The 20691-nt window shown below is 41.7% G+C and overlaps 1 protein-coding gene across 3 annotated transcripts; it reads right to left on the bottom strand.

Moving 5' to 3' along the window:
• Window positions 1-769: 769 nt before the first annotated feature.
• LOC126262758 (homeobox protein AKR-like) lies at window positions 770-20126 on the bottom strand. 3 transcript variants are annotated; one of them, XM_049959569.1, is made up of 4 exons: window positions 19900-20126; window positions 3191-3522; window positions 2203-2681; window positions 770-2058 (listed from the first exon to the last, which is right to left on the bottom strand). In XM_049959569.1, exons 1-4 carry the CDS (start codon window positions 20048-20050, stop codon window positions 1791-1793), a joined length of 1230 nt encoding a protein of 409 aa, XP_049815526.1. In that variant the 5' UTR covers window positions 20051-20126; the 3' UTR covers window positions 770-1790. The 3 variants fall into 3 exon arrangements, with proteins under 3 accessions (XP_049815526.1, XP_049815528.1, XP_049815527.1); XM_049959571.1 differs by lacking the exon at window positions 19900-20126 and adding an exon at window positions 17562-17726; XM_049959570.1 differs by lacking the exon at window positions 19900-20126 and adding an exon at window positions 16640-16860.
• Window positions 20127-20691: the final 565 nt, after the last annotated feature.

Below are 20691 nucleotides of genomic sequence, written 5' to 3'. Positions count from 1 at the left end.
GGCTTTGGTAACAATCTTAATTGAGAGTTTTACTGTTCTCATTCTTTCTGTTAGTCACACATGAATTTGTAAACTGTGTATGCAGTAAATGATTGTATGAATCACACACAGCAATGCTTGTCCTTCAGTTTTATTGTGCATTTTGTTTTCTGTCACTGCCTACCTTGGCAGAAGCTCTATTCATTGTCAGGCTCTATTCATTGTCAGTGAAACAGTAAGAGATATGCCACTGATCCAGCTGGGCATTGTGAAGACACCGTTTTCCTACATTTGATAGGAATCACTCGCATACAAAAACTGCTGTTGGAATCGACCAAGAGTTTGTTGGTACAGTGAAGACACCCTTCCTTTGACCCACCTCTGGTAAAATAAACACTGAGCAAAATTACAGGCTTGCTCACTTTATCTGAATTGTTCAGATAATTGTTCTGTACCATTAAAATAGTAGTATTAAATTTACGTTGTTATATACCTAAGTATGGCAACTAAGAACTCCAAATAATGCCACTGATTCATTTTATGTGGTAGTAGCTTTGTTTGGGAATACAGGCTGGTTACAGCTCCTGAATTAGAAGGGGTAGTGAGCAGTCACAAAAAACTCTTTTGCTAATCGCAACTGTACGTTTTCTTTTACCGTAACACATGAAAAAGGGTTTAGTCAAATCTGTACATCCATGTTCAGTAATTAAAAGATAAATTAAATGAAAGAACTGGGAAAAGGGCTATATGCCACAGGAAATTGGACAGGGAAAATTAAAGTAACACAGGATTTCTGTATTATTGTCAAGTAACAAAAGCTTCTGCTTTTATTCTACACTACTTATTACTTCATTGTGTCCACAAAATACATATTTGTGTGTCTCAGTTACTGCAGGTTTTATACTTACAATGGTATTGAAAGACCATTACAACAGCACAACTTGTGCAGTAAATCACAAGAACAAAAAATCAAACATCCTATTCCCAACACAAATAAAATCATGAACATAACTGTTTTAACACATAATTGCAAAAAAGATCTTAGCTACTTCCAGACCAGTTAGATGAGGCACAAATGGTATATTCAAGTTAATATTCCACGACTTCAATTTGGGCAGTTAACTGTAGCTGGTGTTTAAAGTATTTTTGCAAACAAAAAATCAGTTAAAAATTAAGGAAGTCGATTGGAATGATTTAAAATTTCATCCTGAATCAACTAGAAATTGTAAAAGTTGCTTTTTCTTGGAAATGTCTGGATTTATCATACATTAATCATTGCCAGAAAAAAATCATCAGGTTAACAACCATTGTCAATTTTAAATATAAAATTCATAAAATGTTCCTGGCAGTGTGTGGTCAGTAGCATGTCTTCCCTGCAACCTGAGATGAAGACACAGTAACTTTACTAATCAGCGTTTGTACATTTTACAAAAATTGTAGGCAAAGTCCACTCAACAGTCTGATATGAACAACAAGGCACAGTCTCTGCTATTCACCACAACAGCAATTTGTACCGCACTAACAGTCGCAATCACTATGAAAACAGGCACACTTAGGACATTAATACTATACTCAGTCCAAGTAGCATGTTCTTGAGCAAATAAGGCATCCAAAGTACACCTTCATGTCTGCTTCACTGTCTCGAAAATAAGTCATTATTCTGAGAACTAAGAACTGTACAAGAAAATAAATTCCTATAACGTATCACTGTACTCCATTGTTATCAGGTGCTGTAATCACAATGAATATTCTTGATCTGTGACTCAACAGCCAAATGTTTCTGTTGTTAAGTTACAGGAATTATTCTCTTGCTATGCTCTAAGAGCAAGCGCACGCTGTTCTTGCTCCGAAACAAATATCGCTGTGTTCACCAGGAGGTACAAACACGAGAACTCTGGATCATTCTCATCTGGAGGCGTTGGTGGGGGTGTTGGGTCTGCATGTGCAAAAGTTCCCCATGAACCTGCACGTTTGTCAGTGGGCTTACTTTCTTTTGATGATACATAATGATGAGTGTCATTCCTACAACTGCCATCAGAGTGCCTGACAACTCTGCTGACATCTGGTGCTGGGTGCTCCCTGTTAACAGAACAATTTATTTAGTTAATCAGGAACTAAAACCATTTAAATATATTAATTCTGCCAGCAGAATATGTAAATAGAGTATTTCAAAGTCAAGTTCAGCACATAACATTCAGAGAGATAAATGCAAAACATGCTTACCCTCCTCGAGCAACTGGATGCGTAGTTATGTTCTCTTTGGTATTGGTATCTTGTTCATTGTAGTGGCACACAATTACACTCTGCCATGACTGACTCTCCTGGCGGACACCCCGTCCGAGACCACTTTCTTCTTCGCTCAGTGAACTGCTTTCATATTCGTGTGGGCTTGCACTGTCTTCACAATGATAACCCAGAGTGGCACCTTCTTCATAATCATGATCATAGACTGCTGGTCTCTTGGCCGGGTTACATGTGTTGGCTACTACCTCTGCTGCTGATGGTACATCCCCCCAAGATGCGGAACAAGAAGTTGAATTGCCAGAATGAAGACTGCCATTGGTGACATTATGGTGAGTATGTCCTCCGGCAGACAGCTTCTTCCCTCTTCTTGATATTGTATAATGCTGTGGATCATGCCCTTCACTTCGAATCATGTCAGGAAGAATGCGACGTCTTGCATTGATGAACCAATTGCAAACCTACAAAATATAATTCATAAGCTGTAAATTTTGCAGACCTTACGTATCAAGTCTGGCACAGTGAATTTTACTCCTTTTCTAAACATTTTAAACCTCAGAATTAGAATGCAGTCTTGTGCCTCATGTGTTAGCGGCATACATCCTATTAAACAAGAAAATGATTAACTTCCAGAACCATGGAGAGCATCAAAGGTCCACTTTTGTTAATTCCTTACTGCCAAGTGAGTGCATTCTCCGCAGTATTGACAGTTTACTACTACTGCACAGAAATACCTAACGCCAATACTATTACAAATTCAGGAAGAAAGAATTCACAGAATGTATTGTATGAAAAGACAGTACCACAATCTTCTTTAGATTATATTTGAAGTATTTCAATTGTAACTAAAAAACATATGGAAAAGTCAAAACAGAAGTTTTGCAACAATCACTTATTACTTAATTTAAGCAAATTATTTACAGTAAGAGATAACCACTATAAATTTTACATACACTACAAGTTAACTAACCTGGAGAACTGTGAGATTAGCTTCTTGTGACAGTTGCAACTTTTCGGCATCACTTGGATAAGCATTGAAACGGTGCTCATACAACCATTTCTTCAAAATTCTAACAGAATGTTTTGGCAAGTTGCCACGGCGTTTCCGGTTGGCTGGACTGTTCTGTTGTGTATGGTGGTGATGTGCACCACTGCCAATGGTTGGTGAGCCACCTCGCTGGACTTGGCCAGCCTTAGATGGTCGACTTGCACTTCCATTGCTTTCAATAGCCATTCCAAATTCTGTATCTGATGTTGAATCCTGGCCATCAACACTGCTCGATGACGGAATCCTCTTCCGAACTGCAATAAAAGTTTTAATCATTACTTTTGTTACTTGCTTTGAGATCAGTGTATGACAAAAAGCCAATGTGGACCAGAGTAAAACAAAATATCTTATACACAGTAAGAAGAAGAAGAAGAAGAAACATAGCACTAGTTCATACTTATTATTGTTAATATGAGGGCAATGTTAAATGTCTTCAGATAAAAAATTACTATTACTGTACTCTACTTTAGAAACTGAATATTACTTCATTTCAAACAAGTACGTTTCACCTAATAGTTGATAGCATTTTCTATGTTATAAATGTAGGTAGTTAACAGTAATTGTTACCTTACTATAAAAATACTGTTTCAAACTAAAATATTTAACAGAAAATAATTACTAATAGTCACTTCATTTGCAAATCACTGACAACACTTTAAATAGGAGCTATATATTTGTTAGGAAATAAGAGGAAATTCAGTAAGAAGAGTACTTCTTATGTGGAAAAAACTAAAATGTAAAGAAAATGTACGAAAATAAAAATATGGGAGGGGATGTATTTGATTGGTAACATTTTATTTTAAACGTGAAACTACTACTTGCACTCATATTGCGTCTGCAACATGGTACTTTATCTAAACAACTGCATTTTAAAAAATTATTTCACGAACGTACAGCTCGGTCAAGGATTGTCTAAAGTTACTTCCTTTAAAGACATGCATGGCGCGGATTGGTATTTGTGAAAATTTGACGAAAAAATACATCTGCCTGCTCCTGATATTGACTAAACAAAACAGTATTAACATTCAACATATTTCATTCTTTAATGTTAGTCGAATTTAGAGCGAAAGTCCGCAGTTCGTGCCGGGACCAGTACCAGGTACGAAGTTAGCTATCATCGATCCCCTGACCTTTGGGCGCAACGACAATCTCTCCTGCACCCGCCAATCCACCCCTAAATATGCAGTTAATAAACTCATATTGCTGATATGTAAATGTCTGTTGTCCTCATCGATAAAACGGAATGAATACTGAGCTTCAAACTACAGTAGCAGATTGCGCGTACGTTGTATATTGTCATTAACCTTGTTGAAATGCAACTGTTTTCTAATCCAATGCTGGAAATGTTCAGAACTGCCGTTATTAAACACTTCCATCCTATAACATGGGAATTTTATACCACCGTCATATCCGCCAATATTTCGTTCGACACTGCAAAAACAGAAAGGCTATCTCTATACTAGAATAATAAATATTAATAAAAGCTGTTCCTAAAAACAAAAAGGGACAATTGGTTTTGGACTTTAATTGAATGTGTAGTAGAACGGCGGCTTAATTATATGGCGTTCACATTCGAACCATTCTTAGTTTAGTCCAACCGTCATTAGAGGGACCCACGTGAAAGTTAACCCCTACGTCACAGGTGTGATCGCAGCGGTTACACATAACAGCATGCCGTACCGTGGCACATAGACCACTTGCATTAACCCTATTCCTTCTGAAGTGGTCTAGTTGCTCAGAAAATTTCTTCAAGATCGTAGCGGTGCGACATCAACCAGCGTAAACCATATGAAGGCTGACTTGTTACAGAGGGTATTCCTTCAGATAATTTAATGCAACTGACTAGACAATGTTGCATTTTCACCAACTTTGACAGCGTACATGTTTGATTTCCTTTCCGTAAGCGGCCAGTAATGTCAGTGATTAACAAAATATGCTGAAATTAATTTTTTTGTTTCTGGTCGTGTGGTAAAAGTGAACGGTGCGACGACAAGGGTTCATGTATCAGAACCCAAGCACATAGGGAAAAAACGTGTCTGTTACTCTTATTGCTATGTCGAGTAAATACCCCTACCAGCCATCAATAAAAAAAAAAAATCACTAACTTGTTAAGGCTCAGTGCCAGATAGTTTTTCCAAGTTTCATGAGGCTGTGTTATAAATTTCGCCGCCACTAACAGAATGGCATTCCAAGTTAAAATTTATACTATCAAAATGTGCACGGTACGTAACATTTTCTAGATGTCGGCATTATTTTAGAACCTTACAATCTGAAAGAAACGTAATCTCATCGTTACTCTTATTAATGTTTAGAAACGAAAATGGCACTTATCTTGCATCTAACCTTTCCGAACACAAAGGATTGAGAAAATAACGAACTTATCACAAAGCACAACAAATAGGTAATATTTGATGGTTTTGAAACCTTTAGTTCAGATATAGCGTACGTCCAGCCAAATCTTTCATACAAAACTGTGACCATTGTCGCAAACCAGCTTCTCCTAAGCCTATCAGCCAAGACCATATTTGCCCCCACCCTAAGGTACGCAACGCGTCTTTGCTAATTGATCACTACGGCAGGGTGTAAAGCACGAGCAAAAGGGAAACATTCAGTCCAGTATTCCATTGCCAGAGTAAAGGCTTCAAAGAAGGTGACTGTATCAAAGATCTAACCACTGCTAGAAAAATTGAACAACCGCTATCTCCATTTATCAAAATCGTGTAATCACTTTCACTCTCTGTACTCAGTAAATGCCTTGCGAACATCAAAAACAATGCTTTCCCACGATATTACACTTACGTTCTCCCAATAATGTTGCAAATAACATTATCTCATAAAAACTTCTGAAAGTGAATTAATGCGTAACAATGATAGACTGCATACTGGTTAGTAATGTGGAAGTACTTCGTTATCGAATATCTCTCTCTCTCTCTCTCTCTCTCTCTCTCTCTCTCTCTCTGGCCTTGTTTAAATATGAGTGGGTAAATCGGTTGGGATCGTTGGTATACGGTAGTTTCAGTCATAGTATTTCGCTTAATAATCCTACCCGTTCGCAGATTAAAACTAAGTTTCGGACCGTTCAGGTTCTATAATAGAATTCTAATCATACGCCAGTAAGCCGCAATTACATCTTTCTTGTTTTCTGTTAAAACTGACGGTGTGGAAGTTAACAGAACAGCACGTTATTTACTCCGTGTGTCTTACTTTCTGGCTGTTGGTTTTTAACAGAAACCTGAACATTGAAACTTCCTGGCAGATTAAAACTGTTTGCCGGACCGAAACTCAAACTCCGGGATCTTTGCCTTTCGCGGGCAAGTGCTCTACCATCTGAGCTACCCAAGCACGACTCACGCCCCGTCCTCACAGCTTTACTTCTGCCAGTACCTCGTCTCCTACCTTCCAAACACAGTTTTACTCTGCCAGGAAGTTTCGTATCAGCGCATACTCCTCTGCAGAGTGAAAATATCATTCTGGAAACCTGTACATTGCCATTTTTAAAAAAATACAACCTACGTCCGTCTGAATATTTTAAGACTACCATGCAACAATCAGAAGTAAAGCGGCCGACAACTTTTCCCACATTTTTGATAGCAGCATTAACAACGTCTCGTCTTCACACAGTAGTGTAGATTTCTGTTTGTAAAGCCTACAGTAAGTTCAGCGCAGGTCTGCTACCTGACATTCAGTTCATTTCCTAAAGAATAACCGTTTAGCTGTACCAAGTTACTTTAAATAGTAACCACAGTTTCTGGTCCCCACTTCTCCAGGTTGGTCTCTGGTATTCGCCGGAACCTGGAGAAGAAGTGGAACCACACTGTTTAATGAGGCTACAGCAGATTCTCCCATCACTCTACCTCAAGAACATAGTGTCCTCACCAGCCCTTTCCTAACAATAAGAAAAATTAGATCTTTTCCGGACTCCCATGTGGTGGTGGTGTAAAACTGTTTATAAATTAAATCACATGCGTTGTACAGAAGACAATACATCTTTAAATCTTCTCCTGATGTTATAATGTCTTCAAAAAGAGACACTTATTCTGTGAGCAGGAAAGACCATCAATACTATTCAACACCCGAAGTACGAGTTAACGTTGACTTACTGAAGGCATTTTTCGTCTTTCTGTCATTGCCTTTTCCCTTTACTCGATCGACTTTCCTGATCATGCGGTACCATCTATCGAGCTGGTAGGCATCCTCTTCACTAATTCTTAGCTTCTTTGGATCACTTTCGATTTCCGTCAACCAACTGGTTTGAGGTATTATTCTCCTCTCCTTTTTGTAGCCATAGTAAGGCATTTCTTCGCGACATGGTTATCAGGTTCTCGTGTTATGTGACCCTACTATCACAGTCAGGATTGAGCGTTTTTCCATTTGATGATGATTTTAAAACTCGTAAGATTGCACTGCGCATGTTGTCTTGCAATGTTACTACTCTCCTCCTCCTCCTCCCCCCCCCCCCCCAATCGTAACATGCGCATTTCTGTTATATGGAGCTTCTGTTATTTATTTACTGACGGCACACTTAAATGCCAATACATAAGTGCTGGTCTTAACAGAAGTTTTGCTTCCCGAGTCCCAGGGCACTCCAACAACATACCGATTTAGATTTCTTGGATTCTTTTCATATTTTCGCATTTGTTAGCAGTGTTCCTGGAGTGCGCCTGAAATGAGAGTGCCACACCTGTTAGTATGCCGGCAAAATCGGTCCTTATCACTGCGTGTGTTTGAACAAATCACTGGTCAAAGCGAGGTGTTTTGAGTTATCTGAATTACTGCTACTGGTACTTTTAATTATTATATGCTCGAAATACAAGAGCTACATTTAAAGCTTCAAGAAAAAGCAACTAAACAATTTGCTCGAACAGTGCATCAATCATGAGCACCTCTAAGACTGGTTCTCGTTATCACGTCTAGAAACTCTCTGGATTTTGTGTGAGAAAGTAACGGTCGATGCACGAAATTTTGGGAAGTCATGCTTTGTCCATAGTACGGTAATGAACACTGTCCATTTTGAAGCTCTATGGAAATTAACTGAGCGTTAACAGAGCACCGGCGTTAACGCAGTGCAAACGGACGAGCCACGCACCACGGGAGTTTCGGGGGTTTTTCTTTCGAGTTACGGTCACCGATGGAGCCAGTTTGTTCTTAACCAAGAGATCCAATACTTTTCAGTGATTTGGCGTATTGCTGCCAAGAAACTGACAAGGGTTGGCTAACGTATAATGTCTATACATATTTACTAATCGCCTAACTCGGGGCACTGTCACCAGGTACCAGTTGCAGTTTAGCTATCTAAGGGCTTCCAGGGGGGAACTGAACTTTGAATTCCAACGTATTGTTGTGATCTTCAGTCCGAAGATTGGTTTGATGTACCTCTCCACGCTATTCTATTCTTTTCAAGCCTTATCTCCGAACAACTACTGCAACCACATGCTTTTGAACGTTCTTACTCTTACCTCCAATACTAAATTAATGATCCAGTGATATCTCAGAATGTATCCTTATCTCAATTCTATACAGTACTACAACATTTTACATGATCTGTCCATTTAATTTTCAGCATTCTTCTGAAGCACGACATTCTGAAAGCTTCTTCTCTTTTCTTAACTGGTTATCGTCCACGTTTCACTTCCATACAAGGCTACACTCCAGATAATACTTCCTAGCACTTAAATCTATAGTCCATGTAAATAAATTTCTCTTCTTCTGAAACTCTTTTCTTGCCATTGCCCGTCTACATTCTGTATCATCTCTACTACACCCTACTTTCATGACACTGTCCATTGCAATCAACCGCTCTTCCCAAGTTCTTTGTCTCTGACAAAATTACATTGTCATCGACACTTTATTACTTCTCCCTGAACTTTATTTAATGTCTTCTCCAAATTTTTCTTTGGTTTCCTTTACTGCTTGCTCAATGTACAGATTGAATAGCGTTGGGGATAGGCTACAATCACTCCCTCCCCAACCAGTGTTTACTTTTCATGCCCATCGACCCAGTAAACTCGCGTCTGGCTTATATAGAAACTGTAAATAGCCTTCCACTCCTTGTATTTTAACCCTGCTATCTTCAGAATTTCAAAGAGTGTATTCCAGTCGACATTATCAGAAGCCTTCTCCAAATCTTCAAAATGCTGTCAATCTGCTCGTTTAGAGGTATAATCGTATGTTACAAGTCTAACACGGCAAGGCAAGTTTTACAGCTAGAAACTGTGCAGAAGTCCTGACGCAGCAGAACTCCTGACGCAGCAGAACTCCCGACGCGCTAATATACCGACTATATGCCATCTGTATTTGAAAATAACACATTGGCTGTTCCCAACAAATTGTACATAGAATTTCAAACCTCTCCTGAACTTTTCCTCACTTATAAGCTTAACGACAAAAACTTAAAATACAAACTCATTTTTAACGCAATGAAAAGTTTGAAGCTGTTTTACCACGTGAGCTAAATTATTTAAAGATTTACTCGTAATGTATAAAACGACATTTCATTCTTTGTTTCCTTCTATTGCATGCAATATTGTTTGGTCCTCCAAGAGCAGGTATAATCTCAGGGGCTCTGTGATAATTGGGGAACTGTTGCTCCACAGCGACGAATTTGACGGAAAGGCCTCTTTCCATGCAACGCAATAATTTGTAACATTAGTTTCGATCTGGTTCTGTTGCGTATGTCGGTACGGTTGTATGACCCTACCCCTTAAATCCTTATCAGTTCTGCTGTCTTCATGAGCAAAAATTAAGAGTACATGGTTTCCCTTTTAAAGCCTGCCACAAATGATTATGGAGGTCGGCACCAAATACCACTGGTTTTCCACATTTCACATGACATCCGGCGGTGTTAGACCTTTAAATCCAATAACGGTAAACTACCGCAGTAAACCAACTGATGTAGTGCAACGTACGCAATACTTCGATTGTATTTGGGGGAATGCAGAATTAATCAGTCCCTACTTGTGTTATAGCTACTGGTCTCTATCAACAGTGAATAGTATCTGGTCATGTAACGAACCGCGAAGGAACTTTATTTCGTGCGTGGCATCTAGCTGCACTGGACAACCCCAGCGAACCTCCAGCGCCGGGCTGGCAAAGAGTCAACCCAACCGCCGAAATTAGGAGCGCCGGTGCTCGCATATGCCGGCGCGTCATCGCCGCCACACAGTCTCACATGCGGAAGCAATGTATCCCTGCACAGTGTCAGTCACAACCATTGCTGGTTGCCATCACTACCCGTTCAATCGTTACAGACTTTTACCTTTTAATTAGGAGATTGTCATGTTCGAGAGCCTGGATGATAAACCTGTCACCTAAGTAAAATATAGTTTCAACTGGAGTCATTTTCTGCTTCTCTCATATTACAATGATGGATTGCTCACGTGTCTGCGCTCGAATTTACACAACAGGAGTGCTGGATTTATGTACGTCCATAGACGAATACAGACAAAAATACATAATTTTCAGGTTTTCCCTACAATTTTATTTCTTTTCATACCGAAAACAAAACTGATTTGAGAGTTCATACAATATCGGTAGCTGACGTGATTAGGTGTGAACGACGGCAGTGAGGAATTATTCTACGTTTTTTCACACAGAAGTCCAACAGCGGTCTTATCCGATTGCCCTGATTTGAAGACCATTTGATCAAATACCAGGGCATGCTGGAAAGCAATGCCTCTTAATTTTTTATGTAAAACTCAAAAGATTTTTAAATAAAGGTGTAGGTTAATAAAATGTTTTACTTTTCATGTCTGTGTGTTTTCTTCTCAGTGTAGTCACCTTGGCTGATTTTTTTGGCAATGACAGTGAACCACGACGTTGTCAGATTGCAGATATCGCAGCATTCACATGTGGTCTGGCACCATCTTACTGTCACGCACCAAGATACGTTACACAGCGCCATATTAAACGCCACAATTTGGAGCGCTCTAGCGGCAGAGGTTGCAACTTGGCGTCAACGCGACGGGAAAGTCGACTGAGTAATATGAATGACATGTGATACCTTAACCGATGTTTAGGACAGAACTGAAAATTCGGAAGCATTACTTTACAGCACGGCCTCTTGTACAATTCTGCTGACCTCTGTAACAAAGTGAACAACAGCTAGTAATAGAAGTGGTCTTGGAATCCAGACAAATATACGCATAGTATTTTGTTCTTCTTTCATATTTTTCTTTTCAGACCAAAACATACATATTCATTAAAAGTTCTGCATACAACAGCATCAGAGGAGAAGTCAAAAAATTATAGGATAGGTAGTCATGTCGAGATGAAGTCTGAAACGAAACAACGTATCCTGTTTTCTGTAACAACACTGCAACTAACACGAATCTGCTTTGACAAAACAGTATATCAAAGTATGTGATATCCAAAATAATAAGAATGGTGGGAAAATGCCCTAGAAGTCCCAACAAACCCACTTGTATGACTCTTCCATCAGTAAAGCCTTGTTAAGTCTAAACCAGAATACAGTGTAGTAGCATCCAGGAAAACGGAGATGTTCAACTGACGATACCTCTGCCCGAGAAGGTGGACGTAGCTGGGAGCCGCGTCATATTTGTCAAGCTTCACAGGATCAGTGCTCAGTTACACTTTTCCAGCTGGGCCTGTATTCAATGGTGTATAACGAGTCCTCGCCAATGCAATGTTACTTGTTTATAAGAACACACCTAAATATTCGTGAAAATGATGCTGCTGATTTTAAGGGCATTTAGAGCCACACCAGCCAGTAACTATGTGGGTAGGGCAGACTTTCTGTAGCCATGCAACTCAGACCAACGTCCATCCCTCATCTAAAATTCCAATGGTTCGCCGTCAGAAGACAATTTGAGTTTCAAAACGGGTCGTTAGTTTGCGTCACGGCAGGGATACAGACGCTATCTCCAGAATAAGACAGCGACGAGTCGCGTACTTTGTCCGCTACCAGTCCGATAAGTGTCGAGGCACGGCCTCCAAGTCCTCTCCTCACCGTTAAATAGTATTCACTGCTGTGCATCAATTGCAACGCATGCTGCCAGGTTAGAGGCATATTGGGCACTACGTATCAGCTTGTCCGCCATGTTCTGCCAACCAATAACTGACGAACACAGCATGAAACCAGAGGCACTGCCACGTCCCTTATCAGGTCAAAATTATGTCAGAAGGCACGTACGGTATCCATACTATACCATCTATTCAGTACCGCTAGCGGAGAAGCACCAGAGAGATTCACCGGTCTCAAAATTATAACGGTGAATTCGATAAAGCTACGCTACAGATGAGCAAATACATTATAGTGTCAACCATAGGGTTAAGAGCTATCGCAAGGTGTGCGCTCAACGCTGTGTGTTCCAGTTTCTGGTTCTCATGCTCACAGTATTTTACCTCATGCCCACAGTATTTTAAATGTACGGTCATCGCCTCAAATGACGGATGAAAACCACAGAAAACTAAACTGCGATGGCGTGACAGGGATTTGAACTCTGCTCCCCTCAAGTTTGGTAATCACTGCGATGACAAACACCAAAGTCACGTAAATGTTAAATTTCGCCGGCTCATTAACGTAGTCATCAGTATTTAAGACAACGCGATATCAAAAGTTCTAACTATCTTATACCTGTTAAGTCTCAAACCTGTAAAAACTATTTCGTTCTCTTCATCACCGAATTTCCCGACTAACTATATGACCAATTACGTCTTTCCAACCTTTTCCAAAATCAATTGTGCTACGTGCCTTGTGTAAAATCTGCCTTCAACTGGGAAACTGCCACTGAGGAATTTCGTTGACAGAAATACTGAGGAATTTCGTTGACAGAAATTAATCAAAGTTTGGAACATACCAACAGGCTTCATAATGTAAGTCTACAGACTTTCGTGGACTTAAACACTGAAGGTAACATACTTGTAGGCTGCTAGGCCGCAGAAAGTTTCTTTTTAAATTTCTTCTTACACAATCGACGTAGCTAATCGTGGACACCAGATCCGTAGTAAGACACCAGCAGACGGGGTCGAAACGTCGCTTGTGCAAGAAGAAATGTGGATAGGACCATGATGCGCTTTAATTACGCAGAAAATTCTAACTTTGAGGTATCATAATATCTTCATTAAGGGTTCCAGCACTGTAACTGAAAGTATTGTAAACAGGTAATTAGAACCAAAGAAGTCCGTTACGCGGATTATCATCAAAGTATTACGCCTAGTTCATGGTTAACGCACGGTCTGCCGCATGTGCATCACACTGCAGAAGTTACATTGAGCACACAGGAGTCGGTAAAGTGATCCTCTCTGAAACACATTTCTGCGTCATTAAATACGATATGCACAAGTGAGATCTCCCTGAAGGGGAGTTACATAACATTTCTTATTAGAATAGGCAACTATTATTTCATGTAGCGTGGTCGACAGCCGATACCAACAAAGAGGTGGGGCATCTGGGAACTTAAGTAGGGATATTTCTTGAATTCGGGCAATATTCTCTTCTAAGTTGGCAAAATGATCGATCTGTCACACTGTGCTTATAAAAGAAAAAGATTTAGAATATTACACATTACACCTCATAACAATTAGTGACGAATCCGTTTCTAGCGCGTTTCTCAGAAAACTCAGTAAGCACCTTTTTTGCTGGTCCTGAGCAATCATCTCCAACCGCAATAGAACCAAGAGCATCAACTAAGAGAAGCAGAATGCCTGTCAACTTTGCACCTACTGTACATCATAGTATCGCGAAAAGCTATAGCACAACTGAAAATAAGAGCGTTGGATACCGATGTTACTACCTGCAAGCGACAAGTAAAGGAGACGTGTTTGTAGAAACCTTTATCTCCCGCCAAGGTGGTCTGCGAGATAAAGGCGGCGCCAAACCTGGAATATTTATCTGACCGTACGCTTGCCGCCTCCCTCCCACGAAAAGAAGCAGTATTAAAAGTGAAGCGTGTCAAATTGGAAACTTCATTTACGACCTGTACAAATCTGCAATCGCATCAATAAATTCATTCGCACTTATGTTCCTCGGCGTGACTATGTCATGGTTACTATCTCTTAAAGCTGTACGCCAAACAACGTAAATGAGACCGCCGCGTGAGCTGCACCTTAGCGCAGTGAGCACCCGTGCTAATTGTCGTAATACAGTCTACACACTGCTCCCACGGCTTCTCACTGCACGCCAATGTCTCTTCAGAAGTGCCTAAAGGCTGCAGCTACTCTGAAAAGCGTTAGGTACTGCGATATCACAAGAGACAACAGTTAATACTAGCTCTCCGTGACAGCGAGACCCCTCTCAACATCTGTATCGCGTATTATCAGCAAACAAGAAAATCGCTGATGGAATGCAACCAAATTTAGCCATTCTCTAAACCTTAGACCATAGAGCACACATTATTACGTAGTCCTTCCGCGACTCCGTAACTAACATTTCACAATCTTGTGGCACTGATTGTCAAGTAAGCGAAGCAAAGTGCAAATGCATGACTGTTCGATAACAAATGTAAAATTATATCATTGCTTCATTTCACACAGAAAGGGGCTTTCACTTTTTGCCTCTAAGTCTTGAGCGTTCCCCTTAACGTCACAGAAGTATGTCAACCATATCTGTCAAGACTGCCAAGCTTAATGTAGTCTCGTTAAAGTAACAAGTTACCTTACTCAAAGGTCTACGAGAATACCAGAAGAAAATTCCGGTAAGGCTACGTTCAGTGTGCTGTGTTCGGACGTACAGATTTACGTAATACCAAATTTGTAAAGCAACCTATTGGCGCCGACTAAGAGAGGCAGCCAAGTGTTCTATCAACTTGTTGAGAGGACGGACGCCCTATCTTATCAGCTCTCAGGAGCTGCGAACTTCAGCAAACAGACGACAGATAAGAAACCACCGAGGAAGGTGCTAACCCTGCAAGCACAGTCAAACAAATCAAGGCTATTAGCTGACCGGCACTGCCTTCGTAAAAAAAATAAAAATGCTTTCCATTACTCATTGGTACCACACATATTGCGAGCGATTGTCTCCACACACACACACACACAAAGCTGTCAAAAGTCATGAGCGGCGATAGATGACACTACCCGCCATGGCCTGGCAGGAGACAGCCTGTCAACTCATTACGTCACTTGTCACACGGTCTAGTAGCATTCAATGTGGCTATAAAATAACATCCAAATTCAGTGTGATCGTGTATGAGAAGTATGTATTTACTAATGTTAAAATCACTATTAAATGAATATCACGAAGCGTTGTACGCCTATGTTAGACTTGCTAGTAGGTATAAAAATATATTGTTATTGTTCACTTGATTACAACATTTTAATGAATTTTTAAGTTCGTGCCAACATGTCTATCGCTAGAGGCCGATCATTACACAGGACTAACATAAATCATGGAAAAATCTCTAGCACACCAGATTAACTTTGGGAAAATAGAAAAAAACCTGGCGCCGGGAAGAAACGTCAAGTCGTATCAGATCTAAATGAGACGTTTGGCGTAATTGTAATGCATCCTGGCAAAAAACGCTAGTATTTTCTCGTGGAATTTCATAGGTGTTTTTCCAAACACACGGGAAATTTGTTTGCCCATACTTTCCATCTATGCTGTCTCACAACGCCGAGATTTAGGTTCACTAAATATGAGAAAAGTTCAAAAACGTATTCTAATCTGACGTCGATTTGATGCAGATAACATCGCACAGGTTCATTTGGCACAATTTACTTCCGCCCCAGTGGTTCACAGGTGAGTGCTATCCTAAGCCTGCAGAATATGCACAACGCGTTTTCGCTCGTGAAACGCTATGTACGCTATAACGACTATACTCATATTACGCTACTACAGTCTTTGCGTACAAAGACGTCCTAACAGACATCTTACTATGCATTAGTTAGCCAAGAACATAACTCGCGAGGATTAAGCCATATTCCAAATAATACCTCCGTTGTCATGTCTCATCCCCAATGATAAATAAATATTCTTAATGATGTAAAACTGTCAACAGAAAAAGCCAAAACACTTAACACGCTCCTATTTCTGACGTCCACAATATGCACTCAACCAGTACCTCTGCTCAACCCACGCAGTACTGCGAAATCTCACCAACTGTGAAAGTTTACTAACTTCTCACGTGCCACCAATTGTGACACCAATAGTAAATAAAACATGGTAAAGCAACATCTAATCAACTGTTTAGTACAACAATTAACTGGCGAACCACTAGATATACTTGTAACTGAAGACTTCGCGAAGCGAATCGAACTGGCGACAGGGCAAAGTTGGTATCGAGAACACAATCATTGGAGTTTTATTAAATACTAAGTAAGCGTTTCCTGAACTACTGCTTTCTACCGGCGCACAAATCCTCCAGCGGCTTCGCGTTTTCATCGTTCTCGCAACAAGAGTAGCTGCACAACACTCACATGATTGGCGCCCGGAGCGACATCTGCTCTCACTTCCAATGCGCATGCGCCGCGACTGTCACGCATGCCCGCACGCAGATGGCGCAGCCCTAGCGCTCGGTGGATAATTTCATCCAGCGCATAACCGCCTACAGGCTCACCAGCAGTGGCTTTAAAATTAGAGCACTATTGCCATTCAATTGATGAAAAGGAAAGGCATCACCCCGTGCAATAGGTTCGTTCATCTTCAGACACTCGTGACCTCGTTCAGTGGAGTACGTTAACTATCAGCATGGCAAGTCGCGGCACGGCGAGCCGGTTGTGGCTATTTCAGTTCTCAGCGCGCGCTGTCACTTCGCAAACGTCAAACAGGGCCGCGTGGGCGCACCATGTGACGTCTGCCAGGATGAAAATACCCACTAGCCGCCTGCCAAAGAGACAGTCCTCCAGCCACTCCACCAATCGCGTGCAATCATAGAACCGCCTACTATTACAAACTGATTGCGGAAATTGTACGCAGGAAACCCTCCGAAGCAGCTTCACGTAATTCATCTAGTTGCCTCCGAATAAGAGCTAATTTTAACTTACATACCAACGACGACAGCTTCAACATTTCAGAGCAAAATTCATGTAAATGATACTGAAGTCAAGCGTAGACGATGATAGCACAAATTTCGCAATCATTGGTAACGACGATAACCTATTATCTTTTCCGAAGTTCGTCATGTACCCGGAACGGACATTGTGACTATATGCTCAATAGTATCTGGACCGCAGAAAAAGTTACGACCATCGTAAATGCTCGGTAATACATGAACAAACCGTTCGATCACGGTGCAAGCACCTTCTCAACAGTATCACCACGAATATCACGTCCGTCACTTGCACGTTTGCCGGAATATCCATCAGGACGTAGCCTTAGAAAGAGAGAATATGCACGTACCTCACCGAAACGTGGCTGTGGGCCGTACAGCGGACTGCAAAATCAGCCACCATGAATTTGGCAAAGATCATCTCAAACGACTGGAAAGTAAAATGTCGACGGAAGTATAAGTCTTCGCCGGGAGAAGCCGCCAGGAGAATGAGATAAGTGCGCCTGCCACCATCTCCGCGCTAAAAAGGAGGGCTAAGAAGACGTTCTCCCTCTCGTCGCGTGGTAAACACCTTGCTTCACGGCGCATGCGCAACGCTCCCGTTTACGGCGTAAATCACCGGCGCAAGCAAACCGTCCTGTTATTGCCTCCTCCTGGGCTGATAACCGGTTCATTCGTAGTAACTACACCATCTTCCTGACGGAGTACCTCGCTCACGACAGTCCCATGCAAAGATCGTTAACATGACAACCGGTGTTTTGGAAGCCTTTAACCAACCTATAATTAAACACAGAAAACTTCCTGAAGATGGGACACGTTTTTGGCGTAACTTAAGCCATGAAGATAGGACCATACCTCTTGGCTACACAAGACCACCGACAAATGTTAAGTCTAACGATGCATGCGCGTTCCCAAGTCCTCGCTATTGCAAAGCCTTGTGGCACGGCCGTCGACACCTTTTTGGTAGACGTTCTCTCTAAGACAAGATTAGCTTACAAACGATGATAAACACTGCCTTACTTGCTATGAAACCATTAATTGATTTAACAGTTACTCATACTTTGAAAAACGCTTTCTACCTGTGGCAAAATCCGCTTTAATGACTACTGGCGCAACTAACGCAATGAAGCGTTAGCTCGGGAAGAAGCAATTCGGATGTACAACCTATTAAAGTTCGAGCATCTTAAGAAATGGAATCGATAGTACAGTTTATTGCATGATATAAAAATCAAAACATACTGACATACGATCCGTAAGGAACACATAAGTGGGTTAGCGAAGCATTAAAAAACTGGACGTTACAACTAACTTAACATGACAGAGTCATGCGGAATGGCTATTCATTCTAAGCGTGGAGTAAGGATCCCAGCCGCGTGGTTTAATTTGAGCCGAGCAAGGTTCCTGCGGCGCTGGCAGCACTAGCCAAGGGACACACTTATAATAGAACACAACAGCCGCCCAGTTTGACAACCAACCCTGTCAAATGGCGGAGGGATACCGGTCCAGCGCGCGAAAACCAACACCAGCTACGCTCTGCCAAATAGCTCCATCACATAGAAGGGTTTACAAAGGAAGCACAGTGACAATGTAGAAATGTCGTGAGTATCTTTCGAGAGCGCTAAAAAAACAGAACAGTGAAGCCGTTTCTACAAATATGGCGCACGGCAAGCCGCTACAGTTTCGGCCACGTGCCGTCTCCGAAAACTGATACAGCGCAGGATAAGCTATAAAATCTATTTCGAAACTGATTGCTCACTAAAATCGTCCTCATGTTACTTTCATCACGAAAAATGCTGCAGTATCACGCATTAATTAAAGATGTGTGTCCCTCGTTGACAGCTTTGACACTTGTCAGGTCACCAAACCGGTTTTGAAAGTTAAATGGGCTTTCCCTGCACAACGAAAACAGGACGAAAATGCAGCAGGAATCATACGTGACTTTGCAATTAAGGCATGAGACATGCGAAAACTGCTGCGTGGACTAAATAAATATCGGGCGCTGCATGTAGTGAGCAGATAAAATTTAACAACCGAGTCTGTGTGAAGTAGAAAAATTTCATATATATGTATGAAATAGCTCGTAAAGTGAACAGCGTGCTGCCAACACTTCATTATCGCACACAATATGCTTGTATCAATTCACAGCAGCCGAAGATGTGAAATCAAGTAAATAAAGGGAAAATTATGACTATGTGGCGTGCTTGTATGACATGTTATTGTCATATACGTTAACGTCAAAGAGTGAAGTTGGACGTGAGGGATGTTAACTCGCGACACACTATTCTTAAGTAGTGGTTGTCTTGCATAGGGTACACTGACAACACTCTTAACAACAACAAATATTACGGCCGCAGAACAAAACAATCAAAAACCGACCACGTGGTGATATAGGTCACACGTCGGTAACCGCTGCTACGGCACGTGTGCAACATATATATCGAAATAATGTGCTAATATTGCTTGGAGCTACAACACTACTCGCAAACAGAAGCAATGTGTCAGTACGATTGCTGCAGTGTGGTAGACAATGGGCCACGCTTGAGCCGGGCGAGCACGCCGCATGGCGGGGCCGCGGCTGTCAACGCGACATCCGCCGGATGTATGGCAACATGGCGGCCGCTGGCGTCCTGACATGCGGCGCCACAACCAACGAGGCGGCCTGGTCAAGAGGGGTGCGTGCACAAGTACCTGGAGATAACTGCTGCCGGTACTGACGCTTCACTCCCCGGCGCTCCTCTTTCACTGCAACAGTCTTCTCCGGTGTTTCCTGCGCAGACTGATGCTGTAGCTGCACTGGCTGCTCCTGCCGCGGCACGTGTTGCGAGTTTGGCGGCAACATGTCTTTTATATCCTACAACACTAACAACTCGCGTCTGATCAAAAGCCGCGGCCACGCGGTACTGAACTGCCAACAGCCGGCTGGCTTCGCGTCGCGCAGACGCCAACTCTGGGTGGCTAGGGTGGGGTGTAGGACGGAGTGGTGGGAGAAACCGAAGCGCGGGAGCGCGCCAAACGGAGGTCGCGCTGCCAGGTGGCAGGCGCGCAAACTATAACTCGTACCGGCAAGCGAGAATACTCCGCTGTGAAATGTCAACCGGGGTGCGCTAACTATTTGATTTCTTTTACTCGTCCAGACGTTGTCATTCTTTCAATTAGTAACAAATATACTGCCATGTCGAAGTTCTACGGACGAGGTTTGAGACTGTTCTCGATATATTCTGCTTCAATTTTCACAAGATGCCGGAAATTATCCGGTACCTGTGTTCCTATCCTTTTCGACGTGAAGTACTACCAAGTTCCCTTTTAGCGTGCCGACAACTGCTTACATGATCGAAAACCCGTAAGCGTACTCCCCCTATCCAACATGTCATCCACCTTCAAAAATACTATTAAATAATCGATATGACGTTACTGATCCAACAAAAGTCATGTGATTAACATCATGTAGGATGGCAGATACTCAGCTCGTCTGAAGTTTGC

This window comes from Schistocerca nitens, chromosome 6 (assembly GCF_023898315.1).
Source record: "Schistocerca nitens isolate TAMUIC-IGC-003100 chromosome 6, iqSchNite1.1, whole genome shotgun sequence".
Classification (NCBI taxonomy): Eukaryota; Metazoa; Arthropoda; class Insecta; order Orthoptera; family Acrididae; genus Schistocerca; species Schistocerca nitens.
This window is presented reverse-complemented; position numbering and strand designations above follow the sequence as displayed.

Bases quoted from the DNA above. Each gene is read 5' to 3' on its own strand.
- LOC126262758 (XM_049959569.1), bottom strand. From the start codon at position 20,050: ATGTTGCCGCCAAACTCGCAACACGTGCCGCGGCAGGAGCAGCCAGTG. The intron at 3,523-19,899 runs GTACTTGTGCAC...CTTTTATTGCAG, and splicing joins CCGGCAGCAGTTATCTCCAG to TTCGGAAGAGGATTCCGTCA. The intron at 2,682-3,190 runs GTTAGTTAACTT...TATATTTTGTAG, and splicing joins CTAATCTCACAGTTCTCCAG to GTTTGCAATTGGTTCATCAA.